Consider the following 23,335-nt stretch of genomic DNA (forward strand, 5'->3'; position numbering starts at 1 on the left):
ACGCAACTACTAAGGAGGTACTGAGGGATTTGGAAATTGTAGAGGGAGAAGTGCTGCTCAGATTAAATAAGCTAAAATCAAACAAATCACCAGGACCAGATAATATTTATCCTCGTGTTCTTAAGGAGGCTAGTGAGTACATATAGAAATCCTTGACATATATTTTTAGGAAGTCAACTGTGCACTGGAGAGATTCCGAAGGACTGGAAAATGGCAAATACCATCCCATTATATAAAAAGGGTGAAAGAGCAGATCCAAGCAACTATAGGCCAGTAAGCTTAACATGCATCACAGGAAAATTAATGGAAGGAATTATTAAGGATAAGATGAGCAAGGACAGAAGTTATTCTGAACAGTCAGCATGGGTTCTGAAGAGGGAGGTCATGTTTTACTAACATGCTGGAATTCTATGAGGTGACAACAAAAGGATACAATCAGAGTGGAGCATAACCTGCCACATAAGAAGGTTGGGCATCAAATTAAAAGAAGTGGGAGTTCAGGGTGATGTTTTTGCAGAATGGGCTCAGACACAGGAAGTAGAGGGTCATGGTGCGAGGAACGTCATCAGAACTGGCCGATGTTAAGAGTGATGTTCCACAGGGGTCAGTGCTAGGGCCACTGCTATTTTTAATATATATAAATGATTTAGATAAGAATATAAGTAACAAGCTGGTTAAGTTTGCAGATGATACCAAGATAGGTGGATTAGCAGATAATTTGGAATCCGTTATGCCATTACAGAAGGACTTGTATAGCATACAGGCTTGGGCAGATTTGTGGCAGATGAAATTTAATGTCAGTAAATGTAAAGTATTAAACATAGGAAATAAAAATGTTAGGTTTGAATACACAATGGGCGGTCGGAAAATCGAGAGTACACCTTATGAGAAGGATTTAGGTGTCATAGTGAACTCTAAGCTATCGACTTCCCGACAGTGTTCAGAAGCCATTAAGAAGGCTCAGAGAATGTTAGGTTATATAACACTATATGTGGAGTACAAGTCCAAGGAGGTTATGCTCAACCTTTATAATGCACTGGTCAGGCCCCATCTTGAATACTGTGTGCAGCTTTGGTCTCCAGGCTACAAAAAGGACATAGCAGTGCTAGAAAAGGTTCAGAGAAGAGCAACTAGGCTGATCCCAGGGGTACAGGGTTTGAATTATGAGCAAAGATTAAAAGAGCTGAGCCTATACAGTTTAAACAAAAGAAGATTAAGAGGTGACATGATTGAATTGATTAAAATTATGAAGGGAATTAGTACATTGGATCGAGACTGTTATTTTAAAATGAGTTCATAAAGAACACGGGACACAGTTGGAAACTTGTTAAGGGTAAATTTTGCACATACATTAGGAAGATTTTCTTTACACAAAGAACAATAGGCACTTGAAATAAGCTACCAAGTAGTGTGGTAGACAGTAAGACGTTAGGAACTTTCAAAACTCGACTCTGGTGAGCCTTGTTGGGCTGAATGGCCTGTTCTCGTCTAGAGTGTTCTAATGTTCTCTCAATTCTCTTCCTAAAGGCTACTAGACACACAAAAGCCTTTAGCATTCACTCAGTTTTTTAATGTTGCAATCTAAAAGACACATGCAGCAGCAACTAAAGAATCATAATCTTGTGTAACATATCTCTTCATATCTCTTCCCTCCTTTAAATGTATAATATTTTAATCAATTTGGTTAAAGAGAGAAGAAATGAAAGAATGTATATGTAAACAGTTAAACAGCTACTGCTATGAAGGAGAAGGAGCAATGACCATTACTGTGATTTCCTAACTAAAATAAAAATCTCTTCACGGTTTCACAAACAAGATTGTCTCCAGAGAAAATGAGGTGATTGACCTTCTGGTCTTTTAGAAAATGCATAGCAGAGTCTAAAACCTTTTAACAAAAGATTCTTTAATCGTCTTAATAAAAAATTGCCCTAATGTACAACTCCTTGGAATGAATGCACATCTCTTTACCTCTGTGAGTGGTTCAGTGGAAGTTCCTTACATCTTCTGTGCAATAAATTGGTAATATGATCATGTTACGAGGATGCTTTTCAGTGGCAATGACTGGGACATTTATTGTCTGTAATGGTCTTGATGCTGCAGCTAAGAATTGTATAATGCAGTATTACAATGACCACAATTCCATCATGTAGTAAGAGAATTAATTTGGAGCCAGAAGAATTTTGTTTAGTGAGCAAACCCAGATTTTTTAGCCCATTGTAAATGCTTGCCTTATTGACTGTCCACATTCTGCAGGATTGTGCTTGACCAAATAGGCATTCCAGAATGCCAATACAGGCATTAATTTAAAAGGCTAAAATTCAGGCATTGCATTAAGTTAATATACATTTTTGCAAAGTATGAAAACCTTCTGTAATAATTACAATTTTTGATTGCAGCTGCTTTGTATAGTGATTAATGTATTTGTAAATAATGTATTATGACAATATCCATTTTCCAAGTGTTAATTATTTTTTATTCTTTTATTTCAGGGGAGATCAGAGTAGCTTTTGTCCTTTACAAGAACCTTGGTTCATATTTGTCTACAGAAAATGCAAATGTGAAGCTGGGAAATGATGCCATATCAACCAATTATTCTGTGATTGTAAATTCACCTGTTATTACGGCTGCTATAACTAAGGACACAACAAAAATCTACCTTTCAGACCCAGTGGTATTTACTGTCAAGCATATACAGGTACAGTTGTTAAAACAAAATCTAAATAATTTACTTTGTTTTTTTAAAAGATGACAATGATATTTAGGTCACTTGATTTATATTGAAATATTCTATCTCTATATACAGTATAATCTTCATTTGGATCTTGATCTTTGTTTGTCCGCAAATGAATTAGAAGTAGAAGCACTAGATGGCAGTAGAGAGACAGCTAAAACATAGGCATTGCATTAAGAATCTCCTCCAGGCTTATACTACTGAAGACTAGTACTCCAGTCACACCTCAAAACACAGACATTCAAACTAAACAAATTGTTGTGCTTTAAATTAACTAATCTTGATATATAATCTTCATTTAGATCTTGATCTTTGTTTGTCCGTTAATTCCACACATGCGTAGACCACCTTCCAGTTTGGTACGTTGTTGTTACTCACGGATGTCAACAATGTGCCGGAATAACGAAAGGGGTGGTGGAAAGTGTTACGCTGGTTAGCTCCTGAGGCCTGGTTAGAGAATGAGATTGCCGAAGATAAATGGTACGTGCCTACGTAACATATGAATGAAAGAAAGACAGTGGATAAAATGAATGACAACGTAACAGCACGTTCCGGAAATTATTATTGTTACATTGTAGCCGGCGAGTGCTGCGCATCTCACAGTTGTACCGTGGCTTGCTCACATGTCAGTGAAGTGATCCCTATTTATGCTTTAAAGAGCCTGGATACCTATGTGTCTCACTTTTATAACCATTGCTCCATGTATATTGCCTTACTCTTTGGATTGCCACAAAGCAACCTTCGAGATTGGAGAAAGGTTGAGAAGAGATCATGAGAGGAAACGACAGCGTCGTGAAAACGAGACGGACTGTGAACAGACAGAAGCACAAATGCTCCTACACCACCACATAATTACAATTCGGACAGTGATTTCGAGTAGGCCGTTCCTATCGAATCAATGTCCAAGGGTTTTCTTTTCTAATTTTGTTTACCTTACAAAAAATCATAATGCTGTGCAACGAAGGGCCCAGTTCACGACTGGCAGGTGTGTTTAAACAGGGAGCCCTTCACAGACAACTTTAACACGCGCAACATAGTTGGGTACACATGGCTAGTTTGATATATTTAACAAGAGAAATTTAAATCAGAGCTGAAAAATCTCATATACTTCATTGATAACATTACCAAAAACTGTACTCTGTTCTGTTGTACGTGAGTCACTTCTGTTGAGTGTGATTTTGGACACCCATAGATTAAATAATTTTAATTTCTGGAATTTCTATACAGATTTTTCTTTTTGCTTGTGTTTTTTGTCATTATGATGGTGAAATTTCCTTTGAGCCTTTTTATTAGTATTTTCTCATTTGGGATCTACCATTTTGTAGTTCATACTCATGGGTACTACTATGTTTATTATACTATATTTGGTATGATCCTTTCCAGGCTTATGATTGTATGGAGTGCTTTGTCATCATGCTCTGCCTGTACAGTGGCATTTTTCACATTGTGACATAACAAATGGACAGGGAAAGTGAGTGCAGATGTTGTTAACTTTTACCCCAAGTAAACATTGTGGGGCAGAGCTTGCAAAATGAATGTGTTGCATTGGAACACTGTAGAAATAAAATCATTGATACCACATAGAATGAGCTGTGAAAAATCAGTCTCATTTATAAAGTGAAGGAGAGGTAAACCACTCTAAAATGTATTAGCCTACCAGTACCAGTGATGATTGTTATAATAACATTTCATCATTAATATTTCCTGATCCTTAAAGGGGAATTTTTTTAATTACTTTGTTGACATTTACAGAAGACGTTTGAAAATAAATTGTGTAATTTAATTGTTTTTTATGGGAGCCTCCATTTGTTTATTTGTTGGCTCAGGGCAAATGGATAAGAAGTTGCCCCTGATGACCATTTGCTATTAGAAATAGTGGATATTCAGAACTCTATATGTGCTTTGGAAATATACTTTTTTTGACTTTCTGGTTTAAAGATTTTTCATTTATTCTGTTGATTCTGATTTTTGATTCTCATTTAAGACTTAGGACATTATTTTTATTATTTCTTTGATTATGATCTTTGTCTTTCTTTCAACTACATCTCTTCTTCTGGTCTCTTCATCTCTTCCTGCTAGGTTTATGTTTTCCCTAGAAATACAACAGTAAAGTGTCAGCCATATAATGTTGAGTTATCATTGCATGAGTGGAACTCACAAAGTTTGTTATTCGATTGGTCTGCTTTCACACACTAAGCATAACACACATGGAAAGACATATATACAGATCCTATCCACATAGGCACTGTTTATGAGTGATGCCTACAATGCCTGTCACCCCTCATGTCTCCACAAACATTGTTTGAGTGTTGCCTAATATAATGGCTGGAGTATAGCAAATACTTTCAATAAACAGCTTAAATATTGTGCTATGTAAAAAATACACAAGATTTAAAAACAAGAAGCATAAGTTATAGTTTAAAAAATACTTTGTAGAGCAGGGCACTGGTGATCAAAGAATAACAAGAAGTATTGAAATAAACAGGAATCTTTCTTCTGTTACAGATGCAGCAAAATACAACACATAACCTTAATATCTGTTGACATTTTGCATTTGTTTTAGGAATTATGTGTCAAGCTAGCAGTCTCCATAAGACAAGTGATGGTTGAAGTAGCTTTCCTGACACTGAAAATGCTCTTTAAAGTGTTGATTTTAAAGCTAAATCAGAAAAAATTAAAATCAGAAATCTGGCAGTTACTTCCCAAAATGTTTAATGAGAAACCATCCGTCCATCCGTTATCCAACCCACTATATCCTAACTACAGGGTCACAGAGGTCTGCTGGAGCCACTCCCAGCCAACACAGGGCGCAAGGCAGGAAACAAACCCCAGGCAGGACGCCAGCCCACCGCAGAGCACGCACACACACACACCCACACACCAAGCACACACTAGGGACAATTTAGGATCGCCAATCCACCTTACCTGCATGTCTTTGGACTGTGGGAGGAAACCGGAGCACCCGGAGGAAACCCACGCAGACACGGGGAGAACATACAACAACAACAACAACAACAACATTTATTTATATAGCACATTTTCATACAAACAGTAGCTCAAAGTGCTTTACATATTAAAGAATAGAAAAATGAAAGACATAATTATAAAAAATAAATCAACATTAACATCGAATAAGAGTAAGGTTCAATGGCCAGGGGGGACAGAAAAACAAAAACTCCAGACGGCTGGAGAAAAATAAAATCTGTAGGGATTCCAGACCATGATACCGCCCAGTCCCCTCTGGGCATTCTACCTAACATAAATGAAACAGTCCTCTTTGGCTTTAGGATTCTCACGGAAGGGCTTGATGATGATGATGGTCACGTAGACTTCTTCCTTTTAATCCGTCCATCATTGTTGGAGCATCATGAAGCTTTGAGTAGGTGGAGGTGGCGCAGGCCACCACCACAAAGAAACCGGAAAAAGAAACAGAAAAGAGAGTAGGGGTCAGTACCGATTTTAGAGCCACCATGAATAGTTGTTATGATGAATTGAACATACAGAGTATCAGGATTAAGTTAAATTACGATTAAAATGAAGTTATAAAAAGGCCATGTTAAAGTAATGTGTTTTCAGCAGTGTTTTAAAGTGCTCTACTGTATCAGCCTGGCGACAAACTCCACGCAGGGAGGCAGCAGCGCTACCACTACGCTACCGTACCGCCCAAGGTCAGTAATTTTAACTCTAAATCAACAGAAAAACAATGGTGGGTAGACGGACAACTTATAGGGTCGGACCGGAAATTAAACAGTGGGATGCTGGGAGAAGCGTGGTGATGGATGGGTAGCTGATGTCATCAAATGGGGACCAGAGGGTAGAAAGGGACCCGAAAGTGCTGCGGTTCTTTTGTTGTCCGTGGCAAGATTATGGCGGTGGTGCTTCATTCTTTCTGAGAAATGAAAATGGGAGAGGTTAGTACCCCGCCGTTGTCCCCTGGAATGACTTGTTGTGGTGCACGTTGGATCCTTAAGCTTCTCCCCATGCGCTTGTGCATGACAATATATATATTTATTTATCTATTTATCAACCATACACCATAAAGGTGAAACAAGAAGTGATATCCTTCTCCCTTACTACATCCAGGCAGATAGCAGTCTCATTAATGAGCAAATTAAGAGTGGAACATGCACACATGGAGTGCCTAGGCATTATAACCAAAGTAGAGGAACTAACAAATTGGTGCTGTGGTTTAGTACCAGTAAACAAGGAAAATGTAATGGTAAGTATATACAAAATGTATTAAATTGACTCTAGAAAACAGATACTATACTAAATACTGAAAAATGCAAGGTGAACATAGAGGAGCTCAAATTTCTAGGTCACATATTATCAGCAAAAGAGGTATGGCCAGACCCAGATAACAACATGGCCATTAAGAAAATGAATGACCCAACCAATGCCATTGAGCTTTTTAGTTTTCTGGAGATGGTAAACAGGCTAAGGAAAGTCAAACCATGCCTTGCAGAGAAGGACAAGCCACTGAAAGATCTGCTCTCCACAAAGAGCCAGTGGTACTGGGACATTACACATTGCAGTGTCTTTATCCACCTTAAAAAGAGCTGTCTCCTCACCAGTGCTGACATTGCAGGACCCTAACAAGTAGATGAAGCTGTCAGTTGATGCATCCCCATATGGCTGTCTTACTGCAAAATGGCAAAGGTCAGTTAATTCCAGTGGCATGTGCTTCCCGATCATTTTCTGAGACAGAACTGAGGTACGTACAAGTGGAGAAGAAAGCATTGGGCATAACCTGGTGATGAGAACAATTCAGAAACTTTGTTATCAAGAAACATCCATATAGGGATGGATCTCAAGCCTCTTGTAAGTCTGTTATGGACACAAAGCTTCTCTGAGCTCCCGCTGAGGATCCAGAGATTCCATGTTAGGTTTATGAGGTACTCTTACCAAATCAGTCGTGTATCTGGAAAGACATTGGTAACAGCAAACACCCTATCTTCTGCAACAGTGAGACATAGTGAAAACATGAGTAAATCAGATAATGGCTCCCACCAGATTCAGATCAGAAAATGTTGTGTGCTATCTTAAGTCTGTCTTTGCCGGCATGGCATTCCTGAAATTTTGATCTCAGACAATGGTCTCCAGTTTTCCCTAAAAGTTTGCTCAGAGTAATGAAGAGGCACAATGTTATGTTCAGACAATCAAAAAAATGCTTAACAAAACACAATATCTTTATTTGGCATTCTTTGCAAGCAGCACAACCCCACTAGCCAATTGTTACAGCATTGCACAATTACAGATTGGGGGACAGACTTCATAACCCATGCCTCAGGTTCCATTCATGTTAATTCTAAAAGTAAAATTTAGCTTCTGTAGTCAGTAAAGACTACACTACACTAAAGTTCCAGAAGTACCAAATGTATTTTTGTTCTCACTAAGGAGAGAATAAAGAAATAGAATAAAGTAAGGTCTGATGGCCAGGGAGGACAGAAAAAAAAAACTAAAAAAAACTCCAGAGTGCTGGTGAAAAAAACAAAATCTGCAGGGGTTCTACTGAACATAAATGATCTAAATCAGTCCTCATGCTTTTCAGACTTCACATGTTAGACTTAGATGAAGATGGTCATGTGGACATCTGGCCTTCAAGCCATCAATGTAGGGACTGCAAGGTGCCTTGATTAGGTGGTGGTGGTGCAGAACACCACCACAGAAAACCAGAAAAAGAACAGCAGAGAAAGTAGCGGTTAGTACTGATATTGGAGATACGTAAAAAAAAAAAAAAGATAATTAAATGCATAACAGAATATCAGAGTTATAGGATATAGCGGGTTGGATGATGAATGACTGAATCTATGAGAAAGACATGTTAAAGTAATGAGTTTTTAGCTATTTTTTAAAGTGCTCCACTGTATTAGCCTGGCATATTTCTATTGGTAAACTATTCCAGATTTTAGGTGCATAACAGCAGAAGGCTGCCTCAATAACTTCTTTTAAGTTTAGCTCTTGGAATTATAAGTAGACTTGGTTGAAAGGGGCACACAATATTGTGAGAAGAAACAGAGACTGTTTTTACCAGTGCAACTAATTGGGGGGAAGAAGAAGTCACATCAGTTTCTCACCTTTCCTCAGTTCAGCTTCTACCCATTGCCGTTGGGATAGGGGGTGGAATAGAAGTGATTAATCCACAAAAACTGGACGTATAAATATGTGGAAGAAATTCTATAATGAATTTAACAATTTGCAAATATTTTTTGAATATTGAGTATTGAAATAAAATTGTGCATATGAGTTCATAAGCTAGAAGGTATAGAAACTGTAAAATTCCTTATCTAAAACTTGAGTAGATAATTGTTATTGATGTTGCAGCTTTGATATTAAGAGGGCAAATGTAGTGGTATTTATTTTCTGAAAGTATTATATAGGTTAATATGATAATAATGCAAATGGTGGAGTTTCCCAAAAATTAAAGATTGGAACCCATCAGATACTTATGAGTTGCATGTACAGCAAAATATAAATAAAGATTTACATAGTGTCACACACGTGCGAGTAGGAGGCAGCTAAAGGGCTCAAGTAATTGTAATAAAACATCCGACCAGGGGGCGGCAGAGTGCGCTGACTGTCTTTCTCAGTTTCCTACAGACCTTTCCCGGGAAATCCTGCAAGGTTCTGGCACCTCTGAAGATGTCACTTCCGAAGCCAGCCCCTTTGATGACGTCACTTCTGAAGCCGGCCCCTTTGATGACATCGCTTCCGAAGCCGGCCCCTTTGATGACATCAGTTCCTCTCAAGACCTTTAAAGCCTCCATCTTAGGCTACTATAGCAGTTCTGTTTAGGACTCTGTGAGATGCACATTGATTGTTTGATAAAGGAAACCCTTTTGCAGCTGGGAAAAACAATATACGGGTGGCTGCCCCGAACCTTTATAATGTCTTGGACTCGTGTTTATGACAATAGATTACTTTGTAGTGGTGAATCTTTTAAAATGTTATCACAACACCCCTTAACCAAGCACCATATATGCTTTATAGTTAAGATATTCAGTAAAACTCAGTACTGATGACGAAGCTAATGGAAGATCCAGAAACTGAGGACTGAAACTTTATCAGCATTAAAATGAGGACATTTTAAGTGCAGCAGATTGAGAATGTTTCAGAGTCTGCCATCAGCAGTAAATCACTACAGTTATCTTGACTGGAATTGCTTAAATATTTTGAGAAAATTCTTTAAGTCTTGATTAAAACTTTCCATTTGTTTGTGGGTGATATCCCAAGCTAGGTTCACAGTACATCTCATATTTTCACAGAACACATTCCAGACCTTAGATATAACCTGAGGACCTCAATCTAAAAAAATAGGGCTTGGAAAGCCATGTAAACATACAATATTTGTAAGAAAGGCTTATGCTAACTTATTACCCAATGAAAGTAAAATTTCAGTAAAATGAAATGTGCATATTTAGAAAAGGAGTAAATGAATGGAGATTGATAATTAAGGTCCGCTGAGTGTGCTTCCCTCCTGTAATCCTACAGGGATACCTGAGAGAATTTAGCTCTACAAAAAACCTCACACGCCGCAGTATATTCTCTAGTGTCCTTTTGCGTTTCTTCCCTTCTAATATAACAATAAAAAGATCCCCAAAGTTTGTTACACTCAAAGATGGCCTAACATACAGTACTGACCACAGTATAATCCTCTACAAGAAATACAATTAATACTCTAAGGTTATTGTCAGGGATGCCAGGGGCAACGACCCGGCCGGGACGCCGTGAGGGACCGGAAGAGGGTCAAAGCCCACCCTGGATCACATGGGGGCCGCCTTCCTGGTTGCTCTGGGGGCCACGGTTACAGGACATGGAAGCTCCACCCTGTAGGGGCCCGTGGTCACCGCCAGGAGGCGCCCCAATGCCTTGGGGACCTGTTACCCCAGCACTTCCGCCACACCAGGGAATGGCCAAGGGAGGAAGGGAACACCTGGGGCTCATCCGGGAACTGAATAAAAGGGGCCGTCTCCATTCATTCAGGGCTAGAGTCGGGTGGAAGAAGGACAAGGCAAGAAAGGAGAGTGGAGGCGGCCCGAGAAGAAGGCATTTGTGGCCAGGACTGTGATTGTTGGGGTAATTATGCACTAAATGGACTGCGTCTGAGTGACCGTATTATTGTAAATAGTTTGTAAATAAACGTGTGATGGTGATTAAGAACATGTCTGCCTGTCTGTGTCCGGGTCGGCTCCACATTATACAGTCACAGAAGAATTTATGGATGGGCTTCTTGAATCAGATTGTTTAAATTGTTGGGGGAGGTGAAAGTCACTTCCAGAAATTTTTAAGGGGGAATAATATTTTTTGTTTGTGATATATTTTTATTAGGTTCTTAAATGCAGTATAAAGTATCACTTTTGCCATTTCTTTTGCCCAGTCAATAGAAAATCACAAAATTTAAGTGACTGAAGAATAACATCCAACAGGCTTGGCATGCATTGAGAATTTTTCTTGACTTTAAATACATTAAATTATTGTGATCCATGTAAATGAGAAATGAATATGTAGCTATCTCTAAACAGAGTCTTCATTCTTCAAGTTAACTGTCAAAAGCTCACAGGTTCCCTATGTCATAATTCTCCTCAACAGAGGAGAGTTTTCAAGAAAAGAAGGCGCATAATATCTATCAGAATACATTAGTGTTAGAATAGTTTCTACCCTGATAAAGTATGCATCAACTTCCAAAATGAACTGGCATGAGGGGTAAGGGGGACTGTGGTAAAATATTATTTATCAAAAGCATCTTTTGCTTCACTGGTCCAAACAAACTTTTTCTTGGATTTCTTTGGTAGAGAAGTTTTCTATTCATCTCATTACCTTATCCTAATTAAATTATAACCCTTTCTTAAATCTAACTTATAAAAAATAATGAGACAAGTAGAAGGAGATAGTTGTTTTTAAGTGTAATGTATTACTCAACAGGCAATTCATACTATTACTCCTCCATTCTTTTTCCTCAATAAAGAAAAAGCCCACCGTCATTGGACCAAAAAAGGAACAATAATGCATTCTGTAGTTTTATTTTATATATTTATCTATAATGTAAATTTATGAGTTACTGCATAAAGGTTACTCTTGTGCATTAGGTAATAATGGCAGAATCATATTCGCGATGTGGAGGATGTCATGGTACGTCAGTGGAAATCCCAATGTAAACAGGTGGCCTCAGAAAAGACAGCATGGCAAATCAGACATTCTCAAAACATTTACTGTATGACTGGAAACAAATATAAGATTGAATATTTAAAGTACAGTATTCCTGTATGACTGTATTCTGTTATATTACAACCTTAGAACAGTTTTGTCAAGAACAGGATATTTAGCCCAACCAGCTTGCTTATCTTATTCATATAGATTCTCCAAAATAACATTTATTGCAATTAGAACATTCTAAATCCTACACAAGGAAACAATTCCAGTCTTTATATTTCCGCTTAAAATTACATTCTTAACTAAGAAAATTGATAAAATGTTTTGTTGGACTCCAACAGCACAATAATCATTTAGTAAATTGAAACAATTGTTTATATCACAAATTTAATCCTGATGAGGCAGTCACAATTTCTGAAATCATTGTTCCTTGAAAAAAAATCCTGGTTGTACTTCCTCTGTTAATCTTACAACGTTTTGGCAGAGAGTGTCTGATACAACAGCAGCTATAGCTGTTTCCCCTGGCTATGTCCTACTTGTAGCCTGGAGACCAAAACTGCACACAGTACTTTGGGTACTGCATTAAAAAGCTTGAGCATAACCTCCTTAGACTTGTACTTTACACATTGTGCTATATAACTTAACTACCAAAATACCCTTGCTTCGCAGCGGAGAAGTAGTGTGTTAAAGAAGTTATGAAAAATAAAGGAAATATTTTAAAAATAACGTAACATGATTGTCAAAGTAATTGTCATAGGCTTATTTTAGTATTGAGAGTGAATTTGATGATTGTAAAGAGTTTAATTTATGATTGTAAATGTTGTGTATGAGAAATGCACATTTTTAGGATGTAAGGATCTCTTTGTAAATGACATTTGTAGTTCTGCCTTTGGGCTGTAAAATGACCAAGCTGTCTGCTGAGCTTACACTTGAGCATGTAATGTACAGTTGACCATGTGAGAAGCAATCTTGTATCAAGTCAATGCCGACGTTTTTTAGAGTCAATCAATCAATCAATCAACATTTATTTATATAGCACATATTCATACAAAAAAATGTAGCTCAAAGTGCTTTACAAAATGAATAGAGAAATAGAAGACACAATAAAAGATAAACATAAGTCAACATTAATTAACATAGAATAAGAGTAAGGTCCGTTGGCCAGGGTGGACAGAAAAAACAAAAAAAAACTCCAAAGGCTGGAGAAAAAAATAAAATCTGTAGGGGTTCCAGACCAAGAGACCGCCCAGTCGCCTCTGGGCAATCTACCTAACATGAGTCAAACAGTCCTCTTTGTATTTAGGGTTTTCATGGAAGGACCTGATGATGATGGTCATGTAGACTTCTGGCTTTCAGTCCATCAATGTTGGTGCATCATGATGCTTTGAGTAGGTGGTGGTGGCGCAGGCCGCCACCACAAAGAAACCGGACAAAGAAACAGAAGAGAGAGTTGGGGTCAGTACGGCTTTTGGAGCCACTGTGAATAATTATTATGAAGAATTGAACATACAAAGTATCAGTATTAAGTTAAAGTGAAGTTATAAAAAGGCCATGTTAAAGTAATGTGTTTTCAGCAGTGTTTTAAAGTGCTCTACTGTATTTGCTTGGCGAATTCCTATTGGCAGGCTATTCCAGATTTTGGGTGCATAACAGCAGAAGGCCGCCTCACCACTTCTTTTAAGTTTAGCTTTTAGAGTCTGGCCCTGTGACTTATTTATTGTCATAGTGAAGCAGACCCTTACTGGAAATCGGAGACATTTGAATTGGAATGGGAGGTCAGAGGGTATGAGAGGGATGCAAGGAATAAATAGTCTCCCCGGGTCAGTTCCAATGAAGACAGTTGCCTCAATGAGGTTCTTGTGCAGAGATTTGATCTGAAGTTTTGGTGGTTGTAAGTTTCGTAGTAACATAATTGGTGCGCCGACCTTCAAAAGTAGAGTATGTGGAGGCATCCCTGAAGAAACTCTACCGGATAGTGCACCACATCCTCTAGTTCTACAACAGAGTTGACAGACTTATATGTTTTTGTTTTGGAAGTTAGATGGTAAGGTAAAATGGTGTTTATATGTGAAGTCATGTTATTTTTTGGTGTTAAAATAGTTCTGTCGCTCAACCATGAAATGTCCTTTACATGCAGAGTTCGTAGGTTGGAGTGAACATTTTCAATAAGGGTTTGTTATGTATTCACCAGGAGACAGAGATTGTGAGGAACATTGATTTTACAGTTCTGTTCAATTAAATTGCCATCACCTATTTTGATGAGGAGAGCAGCGAACTCTCTGGCTTTTTTGTCGCAGTTCAGGTAAACCCTCATGGTTATTCTTAAGGTAAGAACGTTGGTCTTAGGCCATCTGAGCGTGTTCTTCTTGGAACAACTAGTAATATCTGCCGGAAGTCTCCAGCCAGCAAGACTGTTAAGCTTCCCATCATTTTTGTCATGTTTGTGACGTCTTGTAGGGACCTGTCTAAAGCCTCAACACCTGGTCTGTGTGCCATAGTGCATTCATCCCATACAATGAGCTTACAATCGTGCAGCACTTGTGCCATGGTGCTCTGCTTGGATATGTTACACATGGGGGAATCAGTATGGGTGAGGTTTAGAGGTAGCCTGAAAGAAGAATGACTCTTGAAGCGGTGGAGTAAAGAAGAAGGGAGCAGTGAGCATGACGAACAGCTGAGGAAAGTAAGGTAACGAGTTAGGATGCACATGAGCGCGAGATGTTGTTAATGTATGTATATATTGTGGTCTGGCCGGGATGCCCAGGAGGACGAGAGGAGGGCTTGTGCCTCCTCCAGACCGCGAGGGGGCATCCGTCCTGGTTCTGTTGGGAACCACGGGTCGAGGGCATGGAAGCCCTACCCTGTAGGGGCCCGTGGCCAGCGCCCCGATGCTGGTTTATCCCGTGGGGTCGCCGGCTGGGCATGGAGCCCGGCCGGGACTCCCAGGAGGACGAGAGGTGGGCTTGTGCCTACTCCAAACCGCGAGGGGGCGTCCGTCCTGATTCTGTTGGGAACCACGGGTCGAGGGCATGGAAGCCCTACCCTGTAGGGGCCCGTGGTCACCGCCAGGCGGCGCCCCGATGCCGGTTTATCCCGTGTGGGGAATCAGTATGGGTGAGGTTTAGAGGTAGCCTGAAAGAAGAATGACTCTTGAAGCGGTGGAGTAAAGAAGAAGGGAGCAGTGAGCATGACGAACAGCTGAGGAAAGTAAGGTAACGAGTTAGGATGCACATGAGCGCAAGATGTTGTTAATGTATGTATATATTGTGGTCTGGCCGGGACGCCCAGGAGGACGAGAGGAGGGCTTGTGCCTCCTCCAGACCGCGAGGGGGCATCCGTCCTGGTTCTGTTGGGAACCACGGGTCGAGGGCATGGAAGCCCTACCCTGTAGGGGCCCGTGGCCACCGCCAGGCGGCGCCCCGATGCTGGTTTATCCCGTGTGGTCGCCAAGGAGCGGATACTGGGAACACCTGGGGCTCATCTGGGAGCATTATATAAGGGGCCGCCTCCCTCCAGTGAGTGGTGGAAGTCGGGAGGAAGTGGACTGAACAGAAGGAAGGACTGGAGGCGGCCAGGAAGGCACAAAGGACTGTGGGCCTGGACTTTGGGGAAATCGGTGCGAGAAGGCACTGGGGGTGCACGTGAGCACAAACTTTGTAAATAGTATTGTAAATAAATGGTGTGTGGTGACAATATGATGTCCGTCTGTCTGTGCCGGGGCCAGCGTTCACAATATATATATATATATATGCAGGGATCCAACCACGTGGTAAGTGCGCGGACAGCGGTTGTGCGGTAAAAAGGAAGGGGGACCGGGGGCAGCCCTTGTGCATCTCTGCCATGAAATAAATGCTCTGTTAACGGAAATAAGGAATGAAACTGGCAAAAGCAGAGGTCAGTTTTGAAAGTTCCTTACGGCATAATGGTGAGAACTGCCAAAAAGAAGATGTTATTTTCGAAAAATTCGTTACGGGGCACGGCACAAAATGAAACATACTTACCATTTGTAACTACAGTGTAAAGAATGAACATGGGAAATTTTGGCTTCCTACATACAGTATATTGGAAGTAGCAGAATTAGTGAGGAAGGGTTTCCCCTATCTATATATACAGTTTAGGGGGTACACCCATTTTCCCCCCCTTGAACGTTGCAATAGGACATGAAACATACTTAACGTTTGTAAGTACACTGCAAGGAATGAGCATGTAAAATTTCAGCTTCCCACCTATATGGAAAGTGGGAGAATTAGTGATGAGTCAGTGAGGGCTTTGCCTTTTATATATATAGATTTTGTTAGCCTTCTTAATGGCCTTGGAACACTGTATGACAGAGGATATTGTCGAGTCCACTACAACTTCTAAATCCTTTTCATAAGATGTACTTTTGATTTTCAGACCTCCCATTGTGTATTCAGACCTAACATTTTTATTTCATATGTGTAATACTTTATTTTTACTTAAAATACAGTTCTGCCAAAAATCTGCCCAAGCATGTATGTTGTCCAAGTCTCTTTGTTATGATTCAATAGATACTACTGCCAATCCACCTAGCTTGATATCATCTGAAAACCTAACCAATTTGTTACTTATATTCACATCCAAATCATTTATAAATATTTAAAATAGCAGCTGCCCTCGCACTGACCACTGTGGAATACCACTGTTAACGTCAACCAATTCTGATAAGGTTTTTCACACCATAACCCTAAGCTTTCTGTGTCGGAGCCAATTTTGCTTCCACTTAAAAACAACTCCCACTTCTTTTATTCTGATGCCCAACCTCTCAAATGGCACCTTATCAAATGCTTTCTGAAAGTCAAGAGAAATAATGCCATATGCTTCACTTTGATCCTATTCTTTAGTTGCTTCTTCTTAGAATTCCAGCATGTTTGCAAAACATGACCTCCCTCTTCTAAACCCATGCTGACTGTTCAGTAAAACTCCATGCCATAATTTTCTCTCTTATCTTTAATAATTTCTTCTATTAATTTATCTATGATGCACGTTAAACTTACTGGCCTGTAGTTGCTTGAATGCGGAATGAGGAAGCAGAGCCTGGGGACTCGGAGGTGGGCTCCCCCATCTCCGGGACTGAGGTCACAGAGGTGGTCAAAAAACTCCTTGGTGGCAGGGTTCCGGGGATAGATGAGATACGCCCGGAGTTCCTCAAGGCTCTGGATGTTATAGGACTGTCTTGTTTGACACAACTCTGCAACATCGCATGGACATCGGGGACAGTGCCTCTGGATTGGCAGACTGGGGTGGTGGTCCCCCTCTTTAAGAAGGGGGACCGGAGGGTGTGTTTCAACTACAGAGGGATCACAACCCTCAGCCTCCCTGGAAAAGTCTATTCGGGGATTCTGGAGAGAAGGGTCCATTGGATAGTCGAACCTCGGATTCAGGAGGAACAGTGTGGTTTTTGTCCTGGTCGCAGAACAGTGTACCAACTCTACACCCTTAACAGGTCCTGGAGGGTGCATGGGAATTTGCCCAACCAGTCTACATGTGTTTTGTGGACTTGGAAAAGACGTTCAACCATGTCCCTTGGGGAATCCTGTGGGGCGGGTGGTGCTCCGGGAGTATGGGGTACCGGACCCCCTGATAAGGGTTGTTCAGTCCCTGTACAACTGGTGTCAGAGCTTGGTCTGCATTGCCAGCAGTAAGTCAAACCCGCTTCCAGTGAGAGTTGGACTCCGCCAGGGCTGCCCTTTGTCACCAACTCTGTTCATAACTTTTATGGGTGTTGAGGGAGTCCGGTTTAGTAGACTCAGGATTGGGTCACTGCTTTTTGCAGATGATGTTGTCTTGTTTGCTTCATCAGGCCGTGATCTTCAGCTGTCTCTGACTCGGTTCGCAGCTGAGTGTGAAGCGGCTGGGATGGGAATCAGCACCTCAAAATCCGAGACCATGGTCCTCAACCAGAAAAGGGTGGAGTGCCCTCTCAGGCTTGGGAGCGAGATCCTGCCCCAAGTGGAGGAGTTCAAGTATCTCTGGGTCATGTTCACGAGTGAGGGAAGAATGGAGCATGAGATCAACAGGCGGATCGGTGCGGCGTCCACAGGGATGTGTTCTCTGCATCGGTCTGTCATGGTGAAAACGGAGCTGAGCTGTAAGGCAGTACTAGCGCTGCTGCCTCACAGTTAGGAGACCCGGGTTCGCTTCCCGGGTCCTCCCTGCGTGGAGTTTGCATGTTCTCCCCGTGTCTGTGTGGGTTTCCTCCCACAGTCTAAAGACATGCCGGTTAGGTGGATTGGCAATTCTAAATTGGCCTTTGTGTTTGTGTGTGTCCTGTGGTGGGTTGGCACCCTGCCCAGGATTGGTTCCTGCCTTGTGCCCTGTGTTGGCTGGGATTGGCTCCAGCAGACCCCCGTGACCCTATGTTCGGATTCAGCAGGCTAGAAACTGGATGGATGATATATTTCTCTCTAACTACCTTTTAGCCTTCCTAATAACCTTCTTAATCATTACCCTCATGTGCTCTACGATTCACAATGGAGTTATTAGTTTTATATACCTTATGCATTTTCCTTTGCAGCTTCTTTTTCAATTCTTTATTAATCCACTTTTTTTTTTTTATTTCCTACTAAGCCCAAATTTAGGTATGTACCTGTCCTGCATTATATGCAAAACCACCTCTACACTTAAAATCTTATCCCAGTCTATCCACCTTAGACTCTGTTCAAAATTTGCCCTCCCAAAGTTAATCTTAACAGTTTTAGTTAGTCTTAGCATCCACACTCTTCCAAAACACTGAGAACTGTATTATATTATGGTCACTTGACCGTGGTGATTTAATTATCTCTACACCAGGCGTCCTCAACTCCGGTCCTAGAGGACCGCAGTGGCTCCAGGTTTTCATTCTAACCCTTTTTTAATTAGTGACCTGTTTTTGCTGCTAATTAAATTATTTTAAATTAATTTTAATTGACTTGTTTTTACAATAAAAAATAATTTTGTGTTTAAATGTTCTTATCTCTGTTGGACTGCATGAAAATACACAGGAAGGTTCATTCCCTAGCTTTTGTGATAATACTGTATGTAAAGAGATTCAGAGCTCAAGAGTTAAAGAAGGTGACTAAACATACACACTATCTATAACAGTGGTTCTGGCTGTAAGAGATGAGAAGCTACAGAAGTCCTGTTTAACAAGTGCAAACACAGTAAGGCTGTGTAACAACTTAAACTAGCTGGAATGCCACCATTAGAATTTTATAGAATTCTATAAATACTAGAGGTCTCTGCCCCCTGCTCACTTCGCTTGGTTCACCGACAAAAGCGCGATAGACATATGTACCCCGACAAAACCGCGACGGACAAAAGAGCGCCGACAAACCCGCTAACTGATTTTCGACAAATGCGCACCGACAAAATCGCGAGAGAGGCCAAGAGAGTGGGACGCCCTTGCTGCAATTCTTCCTACATATGCAGGGTGTGATCTTAAGGACTATCTGCGTGCCGTGCTGATGGCATGCCGCGTCTCATAATATTGACTTCTAAAATAAACATTATTATATATGCTTTAAACTAGTAATTCATATTTAATTAAACTTTCGCAATTTTGTCTGGGCGATTTTGTCGCCACAATTTTGACGGCGCGTTTTAATCGGCGCTATTTTGTCGCCGCTCATATGTCTATCGCGCAAATGTCGGGTCACACTTCGCTCACCCACCCCCGGGTTTGGTTTATTTTACTTTTGGTTCCATTTTACTTTTATACATTTGTATAAACAATAATTGTCCTTTATTGCGTGATTACATCTCTTTCTTGCAGGACGTATAACGCTGCTCGCGGTGTCAAGGGGGTGCGGCTGAACGCACACTAAGGAGATGCCGTTGGATCATATGCTGTCTTTTTGCTGCTGGCAAGCTGCGTGTTTTGCTTGTTGCTTATTGTTGTTTTAAGAGCTGGGAGCACATGAAGTGTGTCTGCCAAAAGCAATCCAGCAACTGCTAGGTTAAATGTTGGTAGACTTGTTTTAAATGATGTCTTACATGACGTTGTAAAACTTGTCCTTTATTTTCAGACTCGGGCGTGGTTAAATCTCTTTCTCGTAGGACATATAACGCTGCTTGTGTTGTGAAAGGGGGGGGCAGCTGAATGCATGCTAAGGAGATGCCGTCGGATCATCTGTTGTCTTTCTGCTGCCGCTCCCGTACTGCCCATTGATCATTTTAAAGCCTTAACATTAGGTGTCCTTTTGCCACTTCACGTCTCTTTCGCTCGTTGCGTTGGGGGCTGGGGGGTTAGGGTGGCTGAATGCATGCAAGGAGAAGCGGTTGGATCATTTGCTGGCTTTTTACTGTTGGCAAGCTGTGTGTTTTGCTTGTCGCTTGGCATTATTTTAAGAGCTGAGTGCAAGTTAAAGTGTCTCTCACGAGACTTCAAATTGTCTTTTGAGAAGATCATGTCTCGTCTCCCCAGTCTTCCTCCCCATCATTTTGTTTTATAATAGAGAGATATCTTTAATTGTTTATTTATAGTTTTATTGTTTAATTAGCAAAATACCCAAACTTCGCAGCGGAGAAGTAGTGTGTTAAAGAAGTTATGAAAAAGAAAAGGAAACATTTTAAAAATAACGTAACATGATTGTCAATGTAATTGTTTTGTCACTGTTATGAGTGTTGCTGTCATATATACAGTATATACACACATACACACACACACACACACACATACATATATACACATACACATACATACATACATACATACATACATACAGATAAATATACATATACACACATACACATACACATATATATATATATATACACATACATACGCATATATATACCTATATATACAGATCTACATATATACAGTAATCCCTCGCTATATCGCGCTTTGACTTTCGCGGTTTCGCTCTATCGGATTTTATATGAAAGCATAACTAAATATATACTTGGATTTTTCTGCTGCTTCGGGTTCTGGACAATGTGTCTTTTTACTTCCTGTACATGCTTCCTCAGTTGGTTTGCCCAGTTGATTTCATACAAGGGATGCTATTGGTGGATGACTGAGAAGCTAACCAATCAGAGCACGCAGTTAAGTTCTCCTGACTGAGAAGCTAATCAATCAGAGCACGCAGTTAAGTTCCTGCTTGCTGAACGCAGTGTTAACCAGGAAGTCTCGTTTCACTTATTCAGCATCAACATGTTTCGCTGTGTAAAGAGTTGTGCTCTTTTGTGTTTATCTTTTTGCATAGTCAAGCCCTTCATTATGGCTCCAAACGATCTGCTACTGCTTCTGGGGCCGTGCCCAAGCGCAAACGGAAGATGTTAACGATTGCTGAAAAGGTAAACGTTTTGGATTTGTTGAAGGCTACGATTCTTTTTATTTAAAAAGTAGGAAAGGAATATAAGATCTACGGCCGCAGTGTCCTTTTAACCAGGGTGCAAAACAAGTTGTAAGTGAATGTAATAAGGCAGTAGTCTGGATGGAATCTGCTTTAGGGATTTGGATTGAAGACTGCCAGAAGAAGAACAACGGCAGTACTACACAATCGCCTGAAGTGGCTCCTTTAAGGGCTGTAACGCTCTCCTTTGTTGTGCAGTAAAATAAAACTCATTGTTATCGGACAAGTCATCGCGTCATTGTTGGTGAGTAACCATAATTAATTTTCTACTTACAGTACTTAGTACATGTACTGTACGTTTAGTGTCACTGTACACACACATTTACTGTATACTATTTTTGTTGCATTGTACGTATTTATTGCTGGTGGCATGTCTATCGTAATGGCTGTAACATGTGATATCGGAGACACTCAATATCTTTAAAATAATATTTAGGTTTTACTGTATATAAACAGTGTGTTTATATACATAATTTCAATGAATCTTACCTAATATCTAAGAGAATACAAAGGGATTATGCTGTATAACTCTGCGGGGAATATTTATAAACAGTGTGGGAGAGTTTATAAGGGCTTAAAATATATAAAAATAACCATAGAAACATATGGTTTCTACTTCGAGGATTTTCACCTATCGCGGGGGGGTCTGGAACGCAACCCCCGCGATCGAGGAGGGATTACTGTATACATATATACACACATATATATATTGTGAGATGTGGCCTGCTTGTCATCCCGGCCAATACCCCCAGGCCACCAGATGGAGCCCTCCCTGCAGTATGGAGGTGCCCCGAAGACCAGCAGGAAGTCATGGGGCATGTAGTTTTTATACAAGACCCTGCTGGATACCACAGGGGCAGCAAGAGGGAGCTGCAGGGAGGACCGAAGACTTCTTCGTGCCCTATAACCCGAAAGTGAGTCAGAGGAAGAGCGATGGGCTTCCGAGGTGAAAAGAAAGGACTTGTACCTGACCCGGAAGGGACTGAGAGTCACATGGACTGGGGATTGGAACACTTCCGGGTCAGGGAATATAAAAGGACTATGGGAGCTCCCAGACGGAGAGCTGAGCTGGGTAGAAGGGTGGCAACGTGTCTGAGAGTCGGAGGATTGGTTTATTGCATTATTGTATGAGTATAGTGGAGAAGAAGGTGCTTTGTGCACTGTGGAAGATTAATAAAGTTAACGTTTGGACTTTTACCTGGTGTCTGGAGTCGTGGAGAGCGCCCCCTATCTGTCACAATATACATATCAACATATATACATATATATATATATATATATATATATATATATATATATATATATATATATATATATATATACACATACATACATACATATATATATATATATATATATATATATATATATATATATATATATACACAAATATCTATACTAATAAAAGGCAAAGCACTCACTCACTCACTCGTGTAGGTAGATGGCTGGCTCATTCCTTACAGCTTACTTACAAAAGTTGGGCAGGTTCCATTTCGAAATTCTACGCATAATGGTCATAACTGGAACGTATTTTCGTCCATATACTGTACTGTAATAGACTGCAGCTCGATAGAAATGGGAGGTGGAGTTTGATATTAAAGCATTTAACCGATCACATTTCAGCCATCATTTGTTGCCAGGCAGAGAGGCTTTCACAATCCGATGTGTAGGCACTCTAACACAGAGTAAATGTCGATTAACCTGTTGCTTCAACCAATCACATTTTGAGTCTGTGTCAGTCGGGACCTCTAGCAGGCGTGTGGCAACGTCAACGTATTCAGACCCATTGATTGGATAGAAGCCGATATGAGGAACTCTATGAGGCCACTGAACACACCGCAAACACTCTGAACGAAAGATCGTCGCGCGCACTATGGCCAACTCCGTGGCAGGATTCTGGACAATATTATTTGTCAGACACAGACCGGATTTCATGACCACAAAAACCTGATGTTTGTCACGCTCTTCGAGCCCCAGATGTTTCGGGAATACAAGAAAAATTTCACGCATGCAGCCTTCTCCAGTTTAACACAAGAGCCACGGAGCGCTTTTTGATCTGTCTTGGCTAAAAACAGAACTGACTGTAATGTATGCCATG

At 40.6% G+C, this 23,335-nt stretch overlaps 1 protein-coding gene across 15 annotated transcripts in view; it reads left to right on the plus strand.

Annotated features, from left to right (window-relative positions):
- The window catches only part of adgrl3.1 (adhesion G protein-coupled receptor L3.1), a 1,314,450-nt gene that overhangs the window by 716,862 nt on the left and 574,253 nt on the right, over positions 1-23,335 (plus strand). For all 15 annotated transcript variants that reach the window (XM_039751107.1, XM_039751111.1, XM_039751112.1 and 12 more), the window contains one exon: positions 2,490-2,695. In XM_039751107.1, coding sequence (XP_039607041.1) covers positions 2,490-2,695 — 206 coding nt within the window. The remainder of the gene's footprint in view (positions 1-2,489; positions 2,696-23,335) is intronic.

Source organism: Polypterus senegalus, chromosome 4 (assembly GCF_016835505.1).
Source record: "Polypterus senegalus isolate Bchr_013 chromosome 4, ASM1683550v1, whole genome shotgun sequence".
NCBI lineage: Eukaryota > Metazoa > Chordata > Cladistia > Polypteriformes > Polypteridae > Polypterus > Polypterus senegalus.